Source organism: Hippichthys cyanospilos, chromosome 14 (assembly GCF_059441005.1).
Source record: "Hippichthys cyanospilos isolate Australia breed blue-spotted pipefish chromosome 14, RoL_Hcya_1.0, whole genome shotgun sequence".
Taxonomy (NCBI): Eukaryota; Metazoa; Chordata; class Actinopteri; order Syngnathiformes; family Syngnathidae; genus Hippichthys; species Hippichthys cyanospilos.
The window spans coordinates 12,193,899-12,217,986 of NC_142382.1; the positions used below are offsets into that span (position 1 = coordinate 12,193,899).

The following is a 24,088-nucleotide window of genomic DNA, read 5'->3' on the forward strand; positions in this document are numbered from 1 at the left end:
ACATCTTGACTCATTTTTTACTTCAGTTACGAAATATACAACATGAATAGATTCTCAACTGCATAAATAACTGCATACAGTATATAAGCTAAAGACCCTCCTACATGTGTTATAAAAATGTAAATTTGTTTTAGGATTATTGAAGTTTGATATTTTAAATTATTTTGTTTGGTATCGCTGCTTTATTAATATACTTTCTGAAAACAAGCAAAGAAAAATGTGAAAATGTTCGAATTTTGCGAGTTTTTTTTCCATTTATTTATTTATTTTAGAAAATTAAACCCTGCAATATACGAGGGAACACCGCAGTTAAAGCTTGCCCAACTTGAAAACTGAGCTTCAGACGTCATCTAGTGGCCATTTTTGTCAATGTAAAGAACTAGGTATTGTAAATACCGTCATAAAATGACTGGAAATTGCATCAATCGATTTTAAACAATCCAAATCTAATAGAATAAATAATAAAAAAAAAAAGAGATGAAACAAACGACGAATGAAAAGGATCACCAAATTATCTCTGAGCTTCCTCCGACCTGGACCAAATCACGGACAAAGATCGTCTATGATACTTCAATGCTCACACATTTTGAAACAAACTTATGTCTGATAGGGCAACTCTTTGGAGTGTTTTTTCTTTCTTTTCTTTTGTCTTTATGTATCAAAATCTGTCTTGGATTGCTTTTCCTAACAGCTAAAATATGATAGAAAACTTTATTTTAAACGTATTTATTCGTGTTTATTGTAAACTTTGCTTCTCTTTTCTCGTCCACGCGATAACATTGTTTGGGACGTATACATAACACGTCAGCGTCAAAGCCGAATTCACACCGTCCTAAAATTAAACTGCTGTTTTTGTTTTACGAACAAGTTCTTTTTCAAACAGAGTGAAACCTCGTTCTTGGAGCTGGGTTTGACGCTTCTTGTCAAGTGACGTCATCGAATCGGGAGGCGAAAGAGAGTTTCGCCCGTTGTCATTCCCCTGAGGGAAAAAAAAGAGGGTGTGAGCGAAATTTACCTGGTCACCGTCACCTGGTGCCGTCCTTGTACATGTTGGTCGTCGAATTTCACTTTCTCCAAGTCCCGAAACGCTGGCTTCGCTCAGGAGTAAAACAGAGAAGGCTTTACAGGTACGTTAATACCCGGGGAATGTCGTAAGAAAAGGGGAAAAGAGCTGGTTTCGGTCGAAAACAAAAACAAGTCCACCAACTCTAAATTAGCTTCAAATAATATTTAGTTCAACGTCTGTTTCTAAAAAGTGCAGTTTAAATTTTGAAAAGAGTTCCAGCTGCGAGGGAACACGGTTACAGGAAGCAAAAACCTGCGAGCGTTGGAAGTTCACTTTTGAGCCGAAGTTCAACGAATGCCCTACATTTGAAAAAAAAAAACTCGACTGGTTTTTAACATAGCTAAACAGACAGCGTAGAATACATGCAACTTCAGTTTTATGATCGGTATTAGTGATGTGTTCTAGTTTACATCATGCACACCTGTCACTCCCTTACATAGTGTATTCCCCACTCCGGAAGACAGCTAAACTTAAATATGCTAAGTGCATGGGGCATTAGTAGTGACTGCCAGACTGGAATAGTTTGGATAAACAGGTCGAACCTAGCTGGGATGAACTCATGTTTCCCAACGTTTAAAGATCCCAGCCATATAATTGCATTCTAGAAATTCTCATCAAATCAAACAATATCATGAAAAGCGGAAACCCGGTTAATTTTTCTACCGGCTTTCATTGTGGAAGCGTAATCAATTGTTCTGGGCGTCCCAGAAATAGATGAATAAATAAATATTGCTTGTATCTGTAATAACTCATTTTAGAAGCAATTAAGTGAAAATGGAAAAGATCCTGACAAACACGATCAACAGTTGTTGGGAAACACACAACTAGGTGATATTTCCCTTCACGTCTTTAAAATAATGTTACAGTAGTACATACTGAAATAATTAGGATACCTGTTTCTCAACTAGTGTGAAATCTGGTCCTGTTAAGATGAATACAAAACAAAGCAAACCTGGATCGCAAAAGCAAATCATGGGTCAACATTCATGATCCTTGCAAAAATACGTCCCAAAATTTCAAATTGTCACATCTAATGAATACTGTTGAGCTTTTGCAGAAAAATACCCCCCTTTACAGTAACTTCAACAATAGCAATTCATAATTCATCAAACTATTGTCCTGGATTTCTGATTTCCAAAGTAGTGAGCCATCAATTTAGTGTGTTAGTACAAAAGTACAAAAAAAAGAAGAAGCCTTAAGTGTTCCAGGACTAAAATGAGTTAGACACCCTCCCCCTGGCTCTTCAAATGGAGCCAAATGTCATTATTAGTCAATTGGTCAATTGTAACATTTGACAACTAGTAGAACAGTGGTTCTCAATGGGGATACGTGTATCCCTGGGAGATTTTAACAGGCTCTTACAGGTAACAGAAAATTTAGTTTAATGCTTTTTACAATGCCATGATAGGACTACAGGTAGTATTTGCCTTTTCATAACAGGAGCCAATTAAATGGACCATGAAGCATTGCTAAAATGTGTTATAGAGTCTTTTACAAAACTTTGTATGCCATTACTTATTATTATTTACACAAATTTGCAATACCTTTAGTGACATTATTTTCCACCAGAGAAGCAAAAAACAAAACACATTGTTACATGATATATGTATCTTCTGAATAAAATATGCATAGAAGATACCACTGCAAATGTAGTTAATCTTATTTAATCAGACACGATTGACACTCTGTTTTAATTTTTTTTTTTTTCCCCCTTCTCCAAATTCTTTGCGCTGGTTAGGGATTACCCAGCTGAGAGAAATATCTCACAGAAGGTACATAATTGAAAAAACGTGGCAAAGCACTATACCTGAAGAAAATTTCATGTTTTCGCTTGTCGCTATGCATTGCGAGCATGAATAAGTCAGATAACATTATTTGTAGTTACAAAAGATTTCAAACAAATTAATTCCAATGTAATTGTATAAATTCCTGCTGCACACACACTTGGGATGCATTTATATTCCAGGATGCTAAAAAGATCTTGACACGCAGCACCAGAATGAGCGTGACATCATGGTTTCTGGTCAGCAGCTCAGGCACACGCCATCGGTTGCCACGGGAGATGATCTTTGTTGGCCGGGATGACTGCGAGCTAATGCTGCAGGTATGTGACGTGTGTTTTTGAAGCGAGGGCTCACCTAGGTGATGCCGCCACATGAAAGGCCGAGGTTAACACAGCAAACAGCAGCACACTGTTACATGAACCCTGTCCGACTCCCTGTATAATCTTTTTAAAGATGATTAGAACGGCCCTTCTGATGTGTGACAGGGCAGCCAGTTGCATTATTGTGTCAAACATACTGGGCATGAGCTCCCATCATGCATTGCAACTGTGACTGGGTAAAGATGGCAGTAAGCAACTACCTATGTGTTACTCTGAAATGTTTGACCAAGCTCAAAATTTTTTTTTTCCCAATCTAAAATATTGCACTTGTTTATTTTGAAGTGTTAACTTACCCTGCACAAAAGCCTGCAATCTTTTTTACAGTTAAATTCTTAAAATATTTTCCGTAGTGCTCCATATTCTGTGACACTTAGCAAATCCTGTTTGGCGTCAAAATGGTATCAAATAACACAGTGTCTTCCAACTTGCATGTTTGGAATTACAGAGGCAACTGCTGGATGATGAGTATCCAAATCTTGGAGTCGGCCTTGCGATTAGAATGCATATCTCCCTCTTTGTCATTGGTTTCCAGTTTAATGGCCTAGTTTCCTAGTGCTGCAGTTGACTGATCGCTCCACTAAAGCAGGCAAAAGTATTTGTCAGTCAGAGATCTTAGAGTGAGGAATGTGACAGTGCTTAACCTAATCAAGTAGGTAAACTGTTTCATTAAACCCACTGCCTTAGGCAAGCAAGCCATTCACCAGAAAGTTGAAAGTTTTTATAGGACAACACAGACAACACACATCAGAAAAGAATTTTTCATCCAGATAAAAGGCCCATTGAAGGGTGTAAACAATTTTGCATGGTAGTGATTTTTGTCATGCAGAGGCCCTCAGTAGTTAATGAGTGGAGGAAGGAAAATACATCAGTCCCAATTCCTCGCTCCGTTTGCATATACAGTACAATGATAGATGAGTACGTTGAGACAAAAGCACATTTATTGAGTTATAGATCTGCTTATCAGCAAAAGGCTGGAACAACAACTAAGAAGCAGAAACATTCACTGAACTTTAAATCATTCGCTGCCAGCCCAGTTGAAATGGATTTTCAACGTCTATAATTGTCAATGGTAGTTAATGAGTTACCCACGCTCAAAAAGAACAAACTTTATTCCATCCCATTTTCATTGACTTACGTGAGACAGTGCTCATCTTGCTTGGAATGGAACTGTCTTTGTCTATCCTTTGCAGTCTCGAAGTGTAGACAAACAGCACGCTGTGATCAACTACGACCCAAACACAGATGAGCACATGGTGAAAGATCTGGGCAGCCTAAACGGGGTGAGTGAGTCGCCAATCCTTAATCACAAAAGTAAAGCAATGGTTGGGACAACAACTGTAATCAAGAGCCTTTCCTTTCTCAATGTTCTCCCTGTTTTTTCTGTGCTTCTTTATTACTACCAATTTACTCCGAGTTCAGTGGTCAGAGATGTTGCTCACTGTTTTCCCAGAGAGTGTTTTTGGGCCGTGACAAACTCATCAGCCTTTCAATGTACCACTGGATTAGCTTTCAATGGGAAACGAGCCAATTGCAAAGCGCCTTCTGGTATCTGAGCTCACGTGTCAGTGAACAAGAAGTGCTATCATAGCTGCTTTGATCATGTTTGTTTTTGTGGGTTTTCCTTTGCAGACCTTTGTGAATGACCTCAGAATTCCTGACCAGACGTACATCACCCTCAAGCTTTCAGATGTCATTCGCTTCGGTTATGATATCCTTAAAAAAAACCTCACCTCTTTGTTATGTAAATCACCTGTTTGATTTAGATGAAATGTGTGTTTCATGATGAGCTTCCTGGACAACTGCACTAGCTGGAATGAGGCACCAATAGGCCACTGCTTGCATCACCAATATTCATCATTTTCCCTCTCTTGGCCCCTGGCTCCATAGGCATGTTAATCCCTTGTGGTTTTCCAGTCAGGCGTTTTAGATTATTGTCAAATGTGGACTGAAAATCTCCTGTACCCTCTGACCCCACCCTCACAGCTGAGAGCTTGTGGGAGGTGGAATTCAGTTTAGATAACATGGCGGCAAGCACTTGGAATACTGTTGACATTGAGGAATGTTTGCCCCCTCAACTGAAAACAACACATGTGGCATTGCTTTTCAGAAATAGGTTCATTTTCTTTTATCCTTCATTGTGCACAAGGGAAAAAGAGGTACCTCCTCAGTGTTGTTGCTGCTTTAACTTGTGCCCACATGCTCATGTATATATCCTAGAAAAGAGTCAACACAAGGTGCCAGAAGAGGCTCTTAAGGTAAGTAGGTTTTCACACAACCTCTGGTTAAGTATTTCTCATTGTTTTTTTTTCACGAGTGCAACCATGGATTTGATGAGAACAAGCACAACTTCAAGCATAAACTCGTCTTCATGGTTGTGTGTTGGAGGGACTTGTACCCTTAGCAAGACGTTGCTGTACAAGTTGTATCTTGTGGATGACGTACTGTTTCCTTCCTCACACTTTGCGCAGCATGAGAAGTACACCAGCCAGTTGCAGATCGGTCTCAAAACCCTGGAGGCCCGGGTGAAGGACAAGCAGCAGGTTGAGAACACAGAGAAGAGTAAAGAGGCCGTTGCCAATGTCAAGCTACCTCAGAAGGGTGAACGCAAAGCCCTTTCACTTACAGGTATAAATAAGACCTTACATAATCTCTGTCTTCAGTTTTAGCGAAATTTAAAAACATGTTAACATGAATTGAATTGCTGTGTTCTGTACATGTTTTTACAAAGTGAGTCTAAAATGTATTCCTATGCAGACAGATAGGGGCTGATGATTTCGTATGAAGCCTTTTCTGAAAAGATGTCAGTATCGTCAGTAAAGAAATAGCCTTAAGACTTGGTTACACAAGTTGACTTAACTGTAAGTGAAGTTGCAAATGGGGTGAAAAGGTTAAGAAAAGGTTCTTATCATTATCAACCATGCCTGTCAGCTGACAAGGAGGCCTTTTGGATGCACGCCCATGAAAGTTCTTAAAGCGGTGGATAGGCTGATGAAGCCAGCCCTTCACATGGCTCCGTGGAGCTGTTGCGGGAGTTGTTCTCAGGGTGTTTAAGCTTCTGTGAGCTGCATGAATCTCAACAAATCCTATTTTACAACTCAGGCAATAGTTCAAGAATTGTTAGAAAAGGAAGTGTGTTTGTCTTGACAAAAGCTCTTCCAGCTGTTCAGATTTTCCTGCTCTATAATAACCCCTATGAGAGTAAAGGGAAGAATCAGACTGTGCTTAAAATAGGATATTCATGAACATCCTCGACAACAAAATTCTTCTCACAAACCACCAACTGCTCACTGACTCAAAGTCTGCCAATTTTGAAGAAATAAAAGCTCAGGCACTTAACATATTTGGCTTTTTTTTTTTGTTTGGTTTCATGTGAGTTTGTCATTTCAACAAATCTGGCCTGACTCTGCTCAAACTTGAAAGAGTGCTATGAATATCTTTTCTGTGTTCCCTTGGGTTTTTTTCCCATCCAGCTGCTCAGGATGTAGAGTTTGTCTCGTCGGCGGGACACAACATTTACAGGGTGTGACTCATTTGAGTGTTAAAGGAATAGTATTTTGCTACACTATAGTACTGTACTTTGGAAAGCATGACTTACTGTGGTTTGAAAAGTAAAAGGGGAAACTTTACAATCAAGTAGAGAAAAGAAGAGTGTTCCTACCAGTGACAGAGTAATTGAATGTTGTCGTGTCGCTTAACCTCCGAATGCACATGCGGTGTCTATTAATATAGAGCCCTCCATGTCCACTTGTTAAATGCTTGCGATGTTTAGAACATGTAGTCATGACAAATACTTGTTAGTTGGTTTAACCAGGCACGACAAGAAATTAGTTTCTGATGCTGGGAAAGCATTTATTTATCAGGGCATAACTCTTTTAGATGCAAGATTCCTCCATTTAGAACTGTCGTAGTTATTCAATATACAATACTCTATTCTTCTTCTCCCTAGAAGATTATGATAAGCTTCATCCCCTTATATCAGAAGGATTATCTTTCTACGGCATGCATTGCGTCTGTGTCACATGTCTGACTTTTTATTTGTCATCACATATTTCTTATAATGAAAAAAAAAATCCTGTGTTTCCGTTTTTCCCACTGCATAAGTTTGTCGGCAAAGATAATACAGTACTTTGTTTTTATGATTTAGCTACTGCAGACACACCAATATCCAAGCCGACTCCACTTTATGGACAACCATCCTGGTGGGGAGAGGATGACGATCCAGTCACCAAAATCCAGAGCCGAAGCGGAAAATCTACTGACCTACAGACTTCAGGTCTAAGAATATAGTTAACAAATGTGTCTCATTGTTGTTTTATATACTGAATAATTTGACATTTGTGAATTCGCACCTAATTAGAAATGACATGCTTTTCTGTGGCATCACTACCCAGTGCCCTTTGTGGGTCACTGAAAAATAGGATAATGTGAAGCCCAAGGCACCAGTTATGGAATGTGAGGCAGTTCTTACCATGGCAGGCCAATGGGCAGTGCCTGTCTGCCTCATGATGGATTATGACCCTCTAAGCTTTTGGAGGGCGTAGGGAGCTTGATTGTTAGCCTCGTGTTGTGCCGTAGTAACTGAGGTTAAAATCATTCATTAATTATATTACATTGAAAAACTGAGCTAAAAGCATCATTTCTTTTTTTTCGTTGTTATGTATTCTATTATATTGACAACCTGATTTTCAAAATTTCACATGTCCTTTTGGACTTGCTCAGTAAGGGCTAAAGACAAGAGTTGTATATGCTTTTACAGTTTGTTTCCCGGGTGTTTTCCCTGGTGTTTTTGTGTCCTGCATGTTGCTTATGTCCTGAAATGCTGTTTGGTCTACTGTATGCTGAGCCATAATTAATTATTCTATTTGCTGTGTCATATTCTTGCCACCAGAATATGGAAAAGATGTTTCCAGATATGAGCTTGGTGGTTCTTTGTCTGACAGTCAGGGCAAATCCATCTTTTCCTATCGCCGGGAGCCCAGCTACTTCGAGATCCCCACAAAAGAGTTCCAGCAGCGGCCTTCCAAGAAATCAGAGTTGCAAGTTCAGGAGGTTCCTACAAAGGACACTGAAAATGCCTCTGACCAAGTTCCATCAACCCCCACGCCTCCAGTGGTCCAAAGCCATGCCTCGTTCACTATAGAATTTGATGAATGCACCCCAGGCAAAATGAAGATCAAAGACCATGTCACAAAATTTTCATTCCGTCAGCAGCGTAAGCCTCCTCCTGTTGAAGCTGTGACCACACCTACCGAAGTGATGTCAGCTGAAAGTAAGGTTGCTGACTGGCTGGTTCAAAGTACTGCGGACATGATGAGAAGATCACAGGTTGAAAACATCTTAAGTGACAACACTTCATTTCTTAAGACTAGCAAAGGTGAGTGAGTATCAAAGTCCGCAGGTTCCACAGTAATACAATTAACAGCTATACAGGTATTCTCTAGAAACATGACCTTTATGTTCTTTCATCTTCAGCAAATTACTATGAAAATGGCGCTGACATTGGCTCTGATCCCATTGTCAATGATCATACGTTTTTGAAGTCACACGCTCCAACTGGCTCCCAGATTTCACCTCAGTCACAGAGAGCCCAGCGCTTAACTGACTCAGAGCAACACTCTTCCTACTCTCCTCCAGAATCTCAATCCAGTATTGGCAAACCAGATCCTCACAGAGCTTTTGTCATAGAGTTTTATGATAATTCCGTTGATACCTCCAGGAAGAAACGTTCCCAGACCACCCCGTTGGAGCCTTCAAATCTACGGCTTCAGCTTGAAAAGGCCAAGAAGAGTTCACGTCCAGCTGATGAGAAGCAAGTCCAGCCTGCAGGCTGTAGCACTCCCCCATCCCAACGATACACTATTCCCCTCAAGGCGCCTGCTACCACTAGTTCCCAGAGAGCTGGCTCTCTGCGACGGGAAAAAACAGAGGAACGACTTAGCACCAGCTTTTCATCACGGTCATCATCCACAATTTCTGTTAGGCCTTTCAGCAGTGTGGGCCGAAGATCCAAACTGGCAAAGGAATTTACCACTGAATGGCTTAAACAGAAAAAGCAGACGTCTCCTTCCAGTGAGGGGAAAAAAGTATTCATCTCACAAACAAATGCTGAACCTGAAACATCGGGAGTCTTACAGACTGATCCGATACTCTCTAACCCTGCTGGAGTGGATCCTTCCCATCCTCCCAAGACATCCTCTCCTATCCACCAGCCCGTTCCCCTCAAGGTGCCAAAAATGCCTAAGTGTCAGAGTGGCGAGGTCAAAGTGGCTCACGGCGGCCCAAGAAATGCAGAGGAGGACACTTTGAGTGATGCTGGAACCTACACCATTGAAGCAGATGTCCCAAATAAGGAGCTTGAAGAGGCCCGAAATAAGATTGACAAGGCAAGTTCTTTATAAAATTGTAGGCACCACAGCTGTGAATTTCCTTTGCAAAGTAAAACCTATAAGACCATGTTTGCTCTCCAAGTTAAAGTCTCATGACTCTCGGGGTAAGGTCCCTTCCAGGAAATGAATGGATTTTAGCATCCCCAATTGCCCACTTGTAATACTTTGTTCCAGGTGTTTGGTGTTGTTGAGCATCCAGAGCGAACCAACCACAGTGAAGCAGATACATCAACAACAATTAGGCCTGTTATTGTTGAGCACAGGGAGCAGCATAGGCAGAGTAGCAGTGGGGAGGTGAGGTCTGCTCCACAACAGGGAGCAAGTGGGGAAAAGGTAAACCTTCCTGCTGGGATTTGGAAAAAACAAATCAATCTTTCATTATTGTAATTGAAACACCAACTCTTAAAATCAGGTCAGAAAATTGGGCCTCACTCCTTTGGTGAATCTATCTTTTGATTCCCTATATTTCTTTCTACTCACACACTTTGGGATATCACTGGTTTGATTTAATCTAGCAAGATGTAAGAACGAATCAAAAACCAATCCCCGGACAATGCATTGGGTATTCTGCACCGCCTGATGTCCAAAAGAAGAGATGGATTCAGAATATGATTGTACTATACAATAATTCTCAGTTTGGATTGACTACTGAAGGGGTACTAATTTAACAATATTTATTACTGTAGTTAAAGTTGCAAAGTGTTGTGGAACATCACCCAAAAAATAATAAATAATTAAACTATTTTTACACAATTACACATTACAACCACAAAGATGAATGCAAAAAAAAAAAAATCTTCTGAAAATGTCAATCAAAGCTGAGCATTATCTTCACTAAAGTGCGTGTTTGTGCGTGTGCATATATATTTGTTATTCAGTGTGTATCTGTATGTGTGTGTATAAATATATATATATATATATATATATATATATATATATATATATATATATATACAATGGGCCCCCGGGTTACGAACTTAATCCGTTCAGCGGCTACGCTCGTATCTCGAATTGCTCGTATAGCGGGCAATCCAAACCCATGTTAATTCGTGAATGCGTGCAACGCGCGCCGAAGCCTTAGGTAAAAACGACACACTGTATACATATATTAAAATTGAGTGACATAATCTGCTGTACACTTGCATTATATAATAATTACAATGGATAAATAGCTTTTACCTTTGAAACGACGAGACTTGAGCTGGGTGTAAGCAGAGGGGTGCAGAGTCCAACGCTCAAAGTTAATACGGCGATAGATATGCTATTGGTTTTACAGTGTTACAGTAACTCTTTCAGTCAGGGTGCAAATCACGCAGATACTAAAACATCATCCTCTTATTTATTTCTTTACCGCTGCTAGTAATTTTAGAAGCTATGTCTAACAGATAAAGTTTGCAAAGTCTTCACAACATTCCGTTTTTCACTAATTTTCTCTCCTTCCTTCCATCCTGTCCCATCAAGCTAGATAAAGGCGTTCGGCCAATAGCATATCGGCATTTCTGTGATTGACGTGTGACGCCGGCCAATAGCATCTCCGTGAGTGAGACCGGGTGACCTTAATCGACCAATAGCATATTCGCATCTCCGTGACTGACTGATAATTATTCGCACTTTTTTTTTTTAAACGGTTAGAATGTATTGACAATTAATTAAAAAAAAAAAACACACATTTAAACCAATGACAATTCTTTGTCCTGCAATCGGCACATTTAATTTCATGTCAGCTGTTTTTCCCTTTAGCTGTACAAACACTACACTTAAATGGTAATATATTTAGACACCGTGAGTGAGACAGTCAGTGTGACGTTCTAAGACCAATAGCGTTCACGTTACTGCCACAAGTATCTACTGATGATTGATAATGTTGCTACTGTTGATTTTATTGACGCGATTAAACGAGAACATTTATACATACTCAATGGCCGGCATGTCGGCATGTCGAAGTGCTCGTAAGGCGAGAGGTTTGTTCGTATGCGGAGGACAAAAATCTCCCTGATCCACGCTCGTAAGGCGAATTGTTCGTAAATCAGGGTGCTCGTAAGCCGGGGGCCGACTGTATATATATATATATATATATATATATATATATATATATATATATATATATACACACACACACACAATCTACCCTATATATATATGTATATATATATATATATATATATATATATATATATATGTAGTTCTGATTCCATCATGTTTGCTGTTTAAGGGGGAAGAAAACATTGGTGCTTTACGAAACACCCACAGTAAGTTATGTTTTTCCCATGCGCAGGTTCAGATAGCAGACGCAGTGATGCAGGGTGCTCCAAAATGGATGTCTTGCTGGGCGAGCTTGGTTGACGTCGAGTCTGGTCCTTTGTCTGGTCACTTTGAAAGGTTGTCCCAGATGGAGCTGTCAGGAGGCGGTAAGACACCTGATGAAACAAGTGCATTTGAAATATGAGCTACCCTAGTGAATATGAATGATGTTTTCTGCTCCACAATGTGTGTTTAACATGTAAATGTGTCTTAATAACGCTTTGACTTTAGCACGGACCTCAATCCTGGCCAAAATGACCCAAAATCATGACAGTGGCGACTCTGAAAGCCCAAGAACCCAACGCATCGTGGGGGAGGAAAGTGACATTCCAGCTCCCAGCATTCATATTCAACATGATCCACATTCAACATTTGATGTGGAGCACAGCACATTGGTGTCCACCACCTCTCATGATGGCATTCATCGATTGTCAGTGCAGGATGACTTGGAACCCGATAGTCTGAGTGATGCCAGCAAGTCTGATGACGGCTCTGTCGTAGAGCAACGGAGGAGCCTGCAGTCAGACACAGGGAAGAGAAAAAATGAGGAGGTCAGAGAGTCTGGCAAATCAAAAACATTCTACATTGATTCTGATGAAGACTCCCCTGAAACAGCATGCGGAGTCTCAGAACCTCTTGACAACCCTACTGAAAAGACTGGGAAAAAACGTTCTCCCAAAATCTTCTCAACAGCGACTTTGACCAAGCGAAGAGGGAGCCATGAGTCAGGCAATGTCAGGCCCAGCATGTCAACTCCTATTCTGGTCCAAGAAACACAGAGCTCAGAGTCCAAGGAAGGCTCAATATCCTCCTTTGTCAGACAAGAGAGCTTCACCATGGAGCAGCCGAGCAGTGCCAGACTTCCCAACATCTCTTGTCAGAGAGTCCCTGAGCCTGACTTATTCCAGCGAACCTGCAGCCAGGACACTCATTCTTACCTCAAACAGACCGAGGATGTCCTGGCTCTTCTGGAGGCCAAGATCCAAGCAGGCCAATCAGAAACCAACCCTTCCCCCGTACCGGACTCCCTCTCTGGGGAGTCTGACGTGGATTCCTCCAGTACGCTCAGCCAGCAGAGCAGTAGGACCAGGTCCAACCTTCTGACTACAAAGCCTCCGCTGATTGGTCTCAAAAGGGAGACTTCGTCAAGCAGTATATCAAGCCCTTTCTCGAACCACCAGTCTTCTGTTGTGAATAATCAACCACTAGAAAAGAGCGAGCCCCTCAGAAGAGCGGTTGGACTAAGGCGTAGTATTGGAAAATGTGGCTCTGCTGACCTGAGTGATGACCCTCAGAGTTCCAATGTTCGTTACTCTGATCAGGAGTCAAACTGCACACAAGTACGGAAAAAATATACTGTGCCCCTTCAACGAGATGATACTAAGAGTTCAAGGGTGTCTCAAACTTTGAGCCGTGTCAATAGCTTTTCAGCGCCTCGACCTACCCGAGCATCCATGCTCCGGCGAGCCCGCCTCGGTGAGGCTTCCGACAACGAGACCACGGAGACTGACAGGCTCTCCCATGAAGCGGCGAATGCCCCTGCTAAGGAAACAAAAAAACTCTCCAAGTGGGATATGCTGGCCATGCCTCGTCGACGGACGAGCTCCTTCCACACTACCAGTGACACGGAGAACTCCGCCGCCGCGCAGTGGGCTGGGAAGAGCACGGCATTCCCGAACCGTAATACAGATTCTGGAAGCAGTTCCGTTTACAAGACATCTGCCGTCGGGCAAAAACCCGGCGAAAGGCCTCTGAAGCCCTCCCTCACAAAGACACCCATCACTCGTGGACGCTCCAGCAGTGCTAAATATGCCAGCAGCACAGCAAGTGAGTTGAACAATTTTTAAATTCTCATTAGATCAATCCAATTATCAGAATGTGGATATTGACACTCAATATGAATTGTTCCTAAAAACTACTGAACCACTTGTTGAATATATGTACACATAATTGAGAGACAAGTGACATTGGATTATAGAAAGTATTTGATTTTTATACTTCAGTAAAACTACAAAATGTTATTATAGTGAACACAGATGCAGAATGTGACGCCTGAAGTGAATATGCTACAATCAGTGTTAGTATGATTGAATGATTTTTGCTCTAACATACAACATTTCATTTCTTTTCAAATATGCCGCTACTGGTTAAGAAACCAGAAATGGCACATGACTTAATGTAGATTTCATTATTGATGTCCCTATAGTGGCAGCTTTCTGTTTTTTTTTGTTGTTGTTGTTTTTTTTAACCTAAGCTTTATGTGGGAAGGTATCTAATACTTTTACTAACAGTAATAACACATACACTCATCTGCACAATGTGCTCCCCTTATTATTTACAGTGTGTACTGCTGGGTTATTGTGAGGTTAAAGGTGCATTCAAGCTCATTTTGCTCTTGGCATTCAACCGCTGTGCTGTGGAAGTTCAACATTTGACCATTTCTTTTTTTGATGACTCTCTTTATTTATGACTGAATAATATGATCTGACATTTATAAGAAATTACTATTTGACTTCCACACCAACTTTTCCCTCATTCATAGACAGGGATGGAGCCAGAACTTTTTTTGTTTGTGTTCAGTATGGACGCATAAGTATTCACACACGTAAAACCTTGTAAGTCAGAGTTGATGAGGCCTGCCTTGATTAAAAAAAAAAAAAAAAAAAAAAAAAAAACAGGAATAAATCTAAATGAAAAGCTGAGTTCTTCTTTGTGCACATTTTATTTTATGTAACCCTGACTGCCAATTACTTCTTAGCCACATCTAAGATGTGGGTCACAATCTTGATTGTCACTACAAATAACAAATACTGGATTTTTTTGCTATGAAAAATTGCTGCGTCTACACTTACAGTTGCTCCCCCCCTGTCCATGAGCCCTATGTATCAAAAATTTCTTGCCGTTTTATTATTATGGATTCTGTGTGTCTGTCACTCCTTCCCTACTAATCCTGTTTAACGCAAACCAATACATGCTGCTAAAGGCTCCCGGAGACGACAGAAAGGTTGTGGCTATGCCTCCACGTCAGATGAGGAGTACGACTCCAATCAAAGCACTCCTAAATACAAACGCTCCCAACCTTCCTCAGCCTCCCACAGTCCGCACCGTCCGGCTCGAGCCCAACCGGTGGTTGCGCTGCGCCCCAAGCCCCGCGGCAAGGATTCTGAAGAGGAGAACCAGAATGGGGAGGACTTGAACACCTGGTCCACTCACAGTGCTGAGATTGCACGGTAGGAAAAATCATTTCTAAACATTTGGCGTAGATTTTGCCGCACTCACGTTGTCAAATCAGTAGAGATTGGCTCGCGTTAACATTGTTTATGTCCCCACTCTGGTAGCTTGAGTCAAGACCTGGCCAAAGATCTCGCCATCTTGGCGCGAGAGATTCATGACGTCGCAGGAGAAGGTGAACAGCAGAATTCAACGAGCCTACCCGTTTCTGCAGTGACGGCTCATGAAAAGGTAACAGCTTTCACGGAATCGGTCTCTTTGCGGTCTTTTGAATCCGATGCTGTGGCACAAGCTTACTTCATCAGTCTCACCCACGCTCATTTTTTCTATAGCTTGTTCAGCATATTCCAGAGATGGGCTTGAACTATCAGAGAGTCCCGCCAAGTTCAGGTGACCAGGATCTGAACCCCGCACGGCAACCGCACTACAGAGACGAGGTCTGACACATCGCCACGCCTCACTAAAACCTCTGACATGAGCCATCTCAGATCAACTCCCGCTATCTTCCTGTTTGCGCAGGTGACCATGGAGGACCCCTCGCTGAACCCCGTGTCGCAGGTCATCATGGCCATCAGAGAGAATACGGAGCAGCTTTCTGACAAGATTAAGTAAATCATGAGACCACATCCCACGCATGCAATTATCTAACACTGTTTGAAGAACTGATCAGAATATGACCCTAGCAAATCAGCACACATTGGGTTGCGCAATTAATGAGGTTGTAAGGGCTTTAATTCTTGTCATGTAAGTTCGTGTAACTAGTAGCATATTTAACACATTTATGCTTCATTTTAATTGCACAATGCATGTTGTGTTTTTAAAATAAACTACAGTATTACCTTAGGTTGTTGTAGTGTCAAGCATTGCAATTCTTTGTAAACCTTCCTTGCAATGCTCAACTAATCATCAAGATTTGCTTTGTTATGAATGACGGGTCCACAGAATGGTCTCGTCAACAAATTTTATATGTTTAAGAAGGTTAAGGTATGAATTTATGTGTAGTAAATAAGGACACCAGTGTTACTTGTATACAACTGCTGTAAATAGCTAAGAGTACATAAAGGTTAAACTAATCAGCAATAATTGGCTACTTGAGAACCTGTTTTCGTTATAGTGGTGACCTGGGATATGCAGTATGTGATTTGCAGCTGACTCAAAAACAGTCCAGAGTGTACCCCACATCTCATTGTCATGAATATGTTTGTTTTAAATGCATATAGGGACATCTTTTTGCTTTACTGTGTCCAGGGTGCTGTTTCAAGACCGGATGGATGTTTGGGAACAAATAGAGGCTGAAGCCAGTACGGATAGTGATGGGCCTCTTGTCAAAGCGTCCAACAAGGTATGGGTTCATTTTTTTTAGGTGCCCTTTACAAACTAAGGCCGTCTGTGTGCTTTTGTTTCAGGATATTACATCGATTTTGAAAGAACTAAGGAGAGTTCAAAGGCAACTTGAAGGTAAGTCAAGTCAGTGCATATACAAAAACATGAAGAATTGTCCTTAATTAACCTGTATATTTCTTTGCAGTCATAAATACTGTCATGGAGCCCAGTTGGCAGGCGGACGCTCGGTCTGCTGAGCCTGAAGTCCCCTCCTCACTAGGGGGTTGCGCTTCCAGACCTGCGGCCACACGGGACTGGAGGACGGTGCATTCCGTCTCCAAGCGAGGAGGCGGTCGGAGGCCCGGGGAGAGCGTGCGGAGAGCCGCCGTGACGCCTGAAGATCTCCGAGAGGGACGCTTGGTTTGACACCAGCTTCGCAAACACAGGTGTCACGCTTGGAAGGCAGGAAGTGAAATTCAACAGGGCGGAAAGTGGAAGTGATACACAGACTACTGAACTTTCAACACTATACATATAAACACTACAAAGACACAAATAGCACAGTCTTTCAAGAGAATGTTCTGAAATGGTTTCATCATCAAATGTCCTCAACACTACTAGATTGTGGGTGTTATTTGCCAGAAATTTGACCAAGTTATTTAACTTTTTTTTTCTTAGCTTAATCATGCGTTGGTAGCATTCAAACAAACAAAAATCATCCTGGGAGAAATCAACTCAGGAAATTTGACAGTTGTGTTGTTCATTGTTTAAAATAAGATAAGTTTTAAGCATGTGCAGCTAGCGCTTGCTCGTATTTCGCTTTTATTTATGTTTTTCATGTCTACGTACTTTGACCGGAATCATGCAAAAATGTCAACTATTTATATTTTGTAAGACACTCATGTATTGTCTCTGCGTTGTCATGTTGTCGGGGAGTTAATGGCAGATACAATCAGATCAGTTATTTTTTCCAACTGAATAAAGGCAAAATAAACCAAATAAGAAGCTGTAAAACCTCAGATGTAATGCACCCAATGTGCTGTTGTTTCTGAGCAACAGGGAGTGGCCAGCCAAGATTTTGTTCAGCTTTCTTCTGTGACAACCTCCGCTATGCATCACCACATCCATTGTCACTAATCCCCTCCTTTTATTGTCATGACGTACAAATTGTAAGTCGGTAATTATAGTTTGTGATCTGATAGCTACCAATTACCTCCGACTGTTATGGGGTATTTGCACTAAAGAAGCACAATATTTATCTTTCGGTTCTTGCTTTTCACCTGTGTGGCAGCAGGTTGACGGTAGGTATCATGGTGCATCAGAAGGGTGATGTTCTTTCTCTTCCTGGAGGATGTGGTGCATGATTGTAAAGTTCTTGTGCCACTAACTGTGTTCGGATGCTTCTTGCAGCCAAGTGCAAGGTGTTTACAAGCGAATGTGTGACGCGCTGCTGCTAATCTGCTTTGATGGGATCGTTTTCTTTAATCCCAACAATGTCCCTAAAAACATCCAATGAGGAAATGTAAACAGTTTGTCCATCCGTTCCTTTGTTGTTTCTTTCATAAAGAATCCAAATTATATTGTCTTGTTGTTTTATGTTTGGTCTTTGTGTAAGACATTTATGAGGGTCTTTTTGTCAAATAAACTGAACTATCAAAGGTGGCTAACTTGTAATTTACTTGTTTCTATTCCGAGCAAGCACAGTCTGAAAGTTGAAATGAAACTAAGCACAAAAGGGGAACTCAACTGTAGAGTAGGCTGAAGCGGAGGAAGCACTTTTCATGTTAGTTCTTTGACGTGGAACACCTCGTGAGTAGTATGTACCTGTACCTCTTAAGCAGAATGCATCTTTAATATTCTGTGCAGTCGTATTTCTTTGTCTCTGTTTTTCTTTTAACTTAGTAATTGGCACTCTTCTTTCTGGTCTCTTAGGTCACTTGTGTATGGAAGGATGAAAACGGCCATATACCGTAAACTTCAGGAATGTTTCATTTCAAACAAAAAGGTATGATGTTCTCAATTCTGTACTGCACTTAATTTTGTGTTATTGAGCAACTTGTGTTCATGACATAAGGCGACAAGCCGCTGCAGGATTTCAGTTGTGGTTTTGACCAGTCTGACCATCCTGGGGGTCCTACTTGCTATTGCTGTGCTAGAAAGACCCCATGCCTCCCAAAAGCATGTGTTTATGGACCAGTGCAGGTAATAAGCTTGCTAAAAGTTGCTTTATTCAGTTATCACTGCAACAGCTTTATTGTGAAGAGGGATTGGAAAATTCTAAGAAGAAACACGCCAGTCATAGAAATAAAATTGAAATTTGCCAAATTGCAAGAAGAGAATGAAAAGTACAAAGCAACCTGTCAGTCACATCAACAGCCATTATGGGTTTATTTAAGCACTTAGTCCAAACTCGTGTTGCAGACCCAAATGCTGCATTCGCAAAATGGTGGGAAATGGGATTTAACCCGCTCGGATTGTTCGGGTTCCTACCACAAATCGTTCGAGGACAACCTAAATAACAAAAAACGGCTAATAATGTTTTGTGTGAACTTTTTTCGACTTTGCAACTTGGACCTCCAAGATCAAAGGGACGTTCGCGTGCACTTTTTCTAGTCGGATGTAGGAATACACTGACTTCAAACCTTCCTTCTGGAAGAATAGCGCTTTGTTTGTAAACTTTTTTTCCGTAGCGTTAGACAAGTAGTAATATATATGACAAATATAATACCGCAAATGTGATAAATAACTATCAAGGCACGAGCGATGCAGTCCAGTCCAGTATGGTATATCAAATTTGCAGTTACGCGTAAATCCTGAGAATGTCGCTGTTTAGCAAGAAATTTTTAACATTTAATAAAAGCACAATTCCTGAAAATGTGTACTGTATTTTCTTAAGTGGATGCAACCTGAACATTTTAAACGGGTGTGTGCGTGTGTTCAACGTTATCCCTTCCAGAATGGTTCTTGTGGAGAGTATTCCTCAATATGTACGATACAACGCCAGCGCAACATTTGGGATGCCTTTGGAGAAAGCTTGGAAGCATCTTCTTTCCATAACAAAGGATAAGCTGGAAGTGGTCTCTTTTTACTGGACTTTAACCGGGGATGATATCAATATCAACTCTTCCTCAGACAGATCTGTAAGTATACTATCTCATGGTGTAAACTGTCTCTGTAGATCTCATACTGACGCTTGGCTTCTGCAACACTACTGTATAGGGACGAGAAATTTTCGAGCAACTTCAAATGCTTCCCTCCAGGAGAGTCTCAGTCCGAGTGCTGACCAGCCTTCCTTCCCTCAACACAAATTCTACTGATTTAAAGATTCTAGAAGAAAAGGGTGACTTATTGAGTATATAACTTGTTTTTTATTGTTTCTCTTTTAATCAACGTCCTTCCATTCAACATCTGCAGGCGTTCATGTACGCAAGGTGAATTTTGGACGCCTGACAAACGGTGTGCTGCATAGCAAGTTTTGGATCGTTGACAGACAGCATGTGTTTATAGGTAGCGCTAACATGGACTGGAGGGCTTTGACACAGGTAAACATTCTTCCTTCAAGGGAAAGTCAAGTCAAACATTTTCTTTACACATGATATATGCACTCTCACAAGTCTACACACGATAATTTCAATCAATACTGCGTTGAATTGTGGGATATGAAAATTCAGAGGTGGGCAACATATATTTTTTTGCTGACGTTCGTCAGAGCCCCGCCTCCTTTCTGCCATCGTAGGGCCTTCATTTTTCAAGCCAGATGAAGTTGGAATCATAGGTCCATTGGTGTATTTTTGCCCATCTTTTCCCCACTCTCTAGAGGGCGACATTTGACTTTTTCTGGTCCGTCATTCATCAGGCGCTGGTCTACTTCTGCCTGCACACACTAATTCTTTTTTCCGTTTTAGTATTTACACTTAAAGTTAACACCATGTCTGTGATTCTGCTGTTACACTGCAATTGAAATACAACACAGTAATATAAGTGTAACACAAAAGCTAAGGGGTTTAAGGCTATAATACACCATCATGTTTAATATGGGTCGAGATTGCAATTAACAATCATGTTCCCTGGATGGCATTATCATGCTTTTCATGACTCTTAAATGGTGGACGTCGGTCCTCATGACGACCTTCACTACAACTATAGAAGGCGCTTTAATTAACATTTGTCTAAATTTGTCTAAATTTCATCTGTCACATACACTACAAGTGAAACCAAGTATTGCTTAGGTTGAATTTACTAAAAAAAAACGTCTTTAATTCGTGAATTAAAAGAACCTCTAGCTTGCATACCCTGTTCAAGAACCAATCAGAGAAATAATGCAAATTGGTCTGCATTCATTGGTTACTTGAAACACATTCCAGAATGCAGAAACCTGAAATCGAGACTAAGACAGGGAGCAACTACTAATACATCTCTGGTAAAGTCAGATGTGTTACAGCTGTGAATGACAAGTAGTGAATTGAACCAACCAAGTTTATTGACTCAAGTGAACATATTTCTCCACTGCTCGGTGGTACTGTAAATTATCACATTGACTGCAGGCTTATTACAGTTTGTCGGCTGACGGACATATGATGGACATCCTTCGCGTCATGTCTATCCCGACGATTACGACAACGGATGAAAATGGAAATTCTGACACTTTTATTCATATATATATATATATATATATATATATATATACATATATATATAATTTTTTCTTCGCATTTCCGTCATTTGTTGGTCCGTCAGCAAAACGGGGCAAAATGAACGCTCCCTGGGATGGCTTTTCCTGCTTAATTCATCTGCAACAAATGCAATATTAGGCAGAATATAATGTTTGGACTAGTGCCTAACAGAACACCATTTTAAAATGTAAACACATGTGACTGCGTAGGTAAAGGAACTGGGCATGGTTATCTACAACTGCTCCAGTCTTGCAAGAGACCTCTATAAGATCTTCCTGTCTTACTGGGTGATGGGAGGGTCCAACAGCTCCATTCCACAACCCTGGCCATCCACCTTTGACACTGACATAAATAAACAGCATCCTCTATTGGTGAAAGAAAATAACATCACCAGCAGACTCTACATTGCGGTCAGTTTCTCTCACAGTAAAGACCTAAATGTTGCTTCAAGTAAAAATGTAATGCTGACTTCTGTTATGTGCATGAAGAGTTCCCCGCCGTCATTCTGCCCTAAATCGCGGACTCAGGACCTGGAGGCCATTGTTTCCATCATCTCCGAAGCTCGATACTTCATTGACATAGCTGTCATGGATTATTCTCCCAGCATACACTTTCAAAATCTAAAGAGGTGAACTAGGTCAACTATATATATATATATATATATATATATATATATATATATATATATATATATATATATATATATATATATATATATATATATATATATACAAAAAGTTAAATTTGTATATGCAGATACTCACATCAAGGTTATTGTAGTTAATGAATACTAATAAAACAACAGACTAAAATTGAAAGAACATTATTGTAGATGAAAAAAATCAAAGTTAAGGTGCTTTAAAAAAGACAACTCAAAAAACATTTTACATTCATAAAACTAACTAAAATTAGAGCTTAAATCTTGTAATTTTTTGTCTAATATCTTTCATGAGATTTAGAGTTGATTTTAAATGTATTTCTTTTTGTAATATTTAGCCACAGCGAACAAACGTTTTGTTTTGTTTTTTTAACTACATACCCTTTATTAATTTATTTTTTTAATTTTTCACTGCATCATCTACGTATTCAAGTATACATTTGCAAAACACCATTTGGAGGAATCAAAAAAGTATTAAAAGTGTTTCATGAAGGTGCATTTTCCCATTATGTTTGCTCCATTTTCTGCTGTGTTAAGGCCAAAATTGTGAACGTGTCACATGAATCATTCAAGTAACTGCAAAAGAGATCATTAAGCATAGCTATGACCAATTGCTTCTGTTTTGGTTCTGAAAGTAGAGGTGCAGATACAAAGTCTGTAAGGGTTGGTCTTCGAATCTGTGACTACCTCCAAACCTTGTAAAATTGGAACTACAAAGTGACCCTCGGAACCTCGGATTTTTCCGCGGTGGAAAAAATGGATCATTTTTAGACATTCACCTGCACATAGAGCTATGAACTGCACTGGTATATTTCCACACGGCATTTTTTCCACAGGTACTGGCCTATTATTGACAACGCCATCAGAGCAGCAGCATTCGAGAGGAGAGTAAAGATCCGAATGCTTCTCAGCTGCCGCCCCAACTCCTTTTCAGGAGTGCTTCCCTTTCTTCAGTCCCTCGCCGCCTTGAACAGCTTCAAGGATCACATCAGCCTTCATATAGTAAGCGGTTAAAACCTCCATCCTGCTTAAGGCATGTGTGTTTAACTTAAAATTTAAAAAAAGATTTCTACCAACCCAATAATTTCACACTTTCTTTGTGCTGTTTAGAAGTTCTACATTCTGCCTGTCAGCAACCACACTAGCATTCCCTTTAGTCGAGTCAACCACAACAAGTACATGGTGACTGACAAAGTGGCCTACATCGGTGAGTAACTGATCTTTGCCTTTGAGGATCATTTTACAGGAATGTGATCAATTACTACGCAGGCACGTCCAACTGGGACGGGGACTATTTCCTGACCACAGCAGGAGTGGGTCTGGTGATTTCCCAGCATGCCCCTCACTCTATATGGAAGAAAGAGGCAGTGCAGGCCCAGCTGCAGGCGGTGTTCAACAGGGACTGGTACTCTGAGTTTGCCGTGAACCTCACTGACCGAGGACACCACGCAGACTGCTCGCTGTCGCCATAATAATGGATAAACAAACACACTCGGTAGTATGTGTTGAACTGGATCTGAACATTAAAAATAAGAATGAAATCCTTGTAGACAGATTTGGTCCATTCGTTTTCACTTTTCTTTACTATCTATCCTGTATCTGCTTTGACTTTTTTTTGTGTTGTCATTTTGTATAAAAATATTTGTCTTTATAAATGGTTTCAGTAGACTTTGCAGATGGGAGTTTTGTGTTTTTCTTTTGTTTTGTGTTGGGGGGGGGTGTCTATGAGTACACAGTACAATAATGGTACTCGTTAATTTGAGTAGTTCTCAAAGTTGAAGTAACTGAATAAATGGACCCCCGTCTAATCAACAATTAAACACTGATCAGCAAGGACCCGATTCGCAAATGTGTTCAGATTATTTTGTAGTTAGTGGCATGTTAAGTGACTTTCTACTTTCCAAAATGTTTGACAGATAAATGGATACCAAAAGCCATTTACAGGATTAAAACACTCATATTTTACATATTGTTAATTTGATGACTATGTTTTCATATAGAGCTGATTTCCTCTAATGTTTCCGCATGCTGTCGACTAAAAATGACGTCGTAGTTGATCAAGGCTCAAATCAACTTGTGAATATCGTATAACCAAACCCAGGAATTTGGTGAAACAATTTATTAATTTACTGTATCAACTTGTTTTTGTTTTTGTTTTGTTTTTACAACTGAAAACAAGTTAAATCACCCTTAAGTACAAATTCAAGAAACTAATAATCAAACGACACACAAAATGTTAACTTTTTGCTCCTGAAATAGCTTTGATACTACGTTAACACGATTGAT

The 24,088-nt window shown here is 40.4% G+C and overlaps 2 protein-coding genes across 8 annotated transcripts; both read left to right on the forward strand.

The window, feature by feature from the left end:
• Window positions 1–966: 966 nt before the first annotated feature.
• cep170ba (centrosomal protein 170Ba) lies at window positions 967–18,133 on the forward strand. Of its 5 annotated transcripts, XM_088432944.1 has the most exons (19): window positions 970–1,127; window positions 3,033–3,170; window positions 4,421–4,510; window positions 4,860–4,938; window positions 5,427–5,485; window positions 5,699–5,855; window positions 7,375–7,503; window positions 8,119–8,604; window positions 8,703–9,613; window positions 9,791–9,949; window positions 11,892–12,024; window positions 12,149–13,744; window positions 14,901–15,147; window positions 15,256–15,379; window positions 15,481–15,585; window positions 15,668–15,756; window positions 16,397–16,490; window positions 16,555–16,606; window positions 16,677–18,133. In XM_088432944.1, exons 2-19 carry the CDS (start codon window positions 3,066–3,068, stop codon window positions 16,895–16,897), a joined length of 4,836 nt encoding a protein of 1,611 aa, XP_088289070.1. In that variant the 5' UTR covers window positions 970–1,127; window positions 3,033–3,065; the 3' UTR covers window positions 16,898–18,133. The 5 variants fall into 5 exon arrangements, with proteins under 5 accessions (XP_088289068.1, XP_088289066.1, XP_088289067.1 ...); XM_088432942.1 differs by having other exon boundaries at window positions 967–1,127; window positions 5,427–5,855; window positions 15,006–15,147; XM_088432940.1 differs by having other exon boundaries at window positions 969–1,127; window positions 5,427–5,855.
• A 5-nt stretch (window positions 18,134–18,138) lies between these two features.
• Window positions 18,139–23,477, forward strand: pld4 (phospholipase D family member 4). 3 transcript variants are annotated; one of them, XM_088432946.1, is made up of 11 exons: window positions 18,139–18,280; window positions 18,404–18,476; window positions 18,546–18,673; window positions 19,428–19,611; window positions 19,691–19,811; window positions 19,886–20,013; window positions 21,354–21,554; window positions 21,633–21,772; window positions 22,639–22,804; window positions 22,913–23,009; window positions 23,072–23,477. In XM_088432946.1, exons 2-11 carry the CDS (start codon window positions 18,423–18,425, stop codon window positions 23,272–23,274), a joined length of 1,422 nt encoding a protein of 473 aa, XP_088289072.1. In that variant the 5' UTR covers window positions 18,139–18,280; window positions 18,404–18,422; the 3' UTR covers window positions 23,275–23,477. The 3 variants fall into 3 exon arrangements, with proteins under 3 accessions (XP_088289072.1, XP_088289071.1, XP_088289074.1); XM_088432945.1 differs by having other exon boundaries at window positions 18,207–18,287; XM_088432948.1 differs by lacking the exons at window positions 18,139–18,280; window positions 18,546–18,673.
• Window positions 23,478–24,088: the final 611 nt, after the last annotated feature.

Coding starts and splice junctions, on each gene's coding strand:
- pld4 (XM_088432946.1), top strand. CDS start 18,423: ATGAAAACGGCCATATACCGTAAACTTCAGGAATGTTTCATTTCAAAC. Junction 18,674..19,427: donor GTGTTTATGGACCAGTGCAG/GTAATAAGCTTG, acceptor TATCCCTTCCAG/AATGGTTCTTGTGGAGAGTA. Junction 19,612..19,690: donor ACTCTTCCTCAGACAGATCT/GTAAGTATACTA, acceptor ACTACTGTATAG/GGACGAGAAATTTTCGAGCA.
- cep170ba (XM_088432940.1), top strand. CDS start 3,066: ATGAGCGTGACATCATGGTTTCTGGTCAGCAGCTCAGGCACACGCCAT. Junction 3,171..4,420: donor ACTGCGAGCTAATGCTGCAG/GTATGTGACGTG, acceptor TATCCTTTGCAG/TCTCGAAGTGTAGACAAACA. Junction 7,504..8,118: donor TACTGACCTACAGACTTCAG/GTCTAAGAATAT, acceptor TCTTGCCACCAG/AATATGGAAAAGATGTTTCC.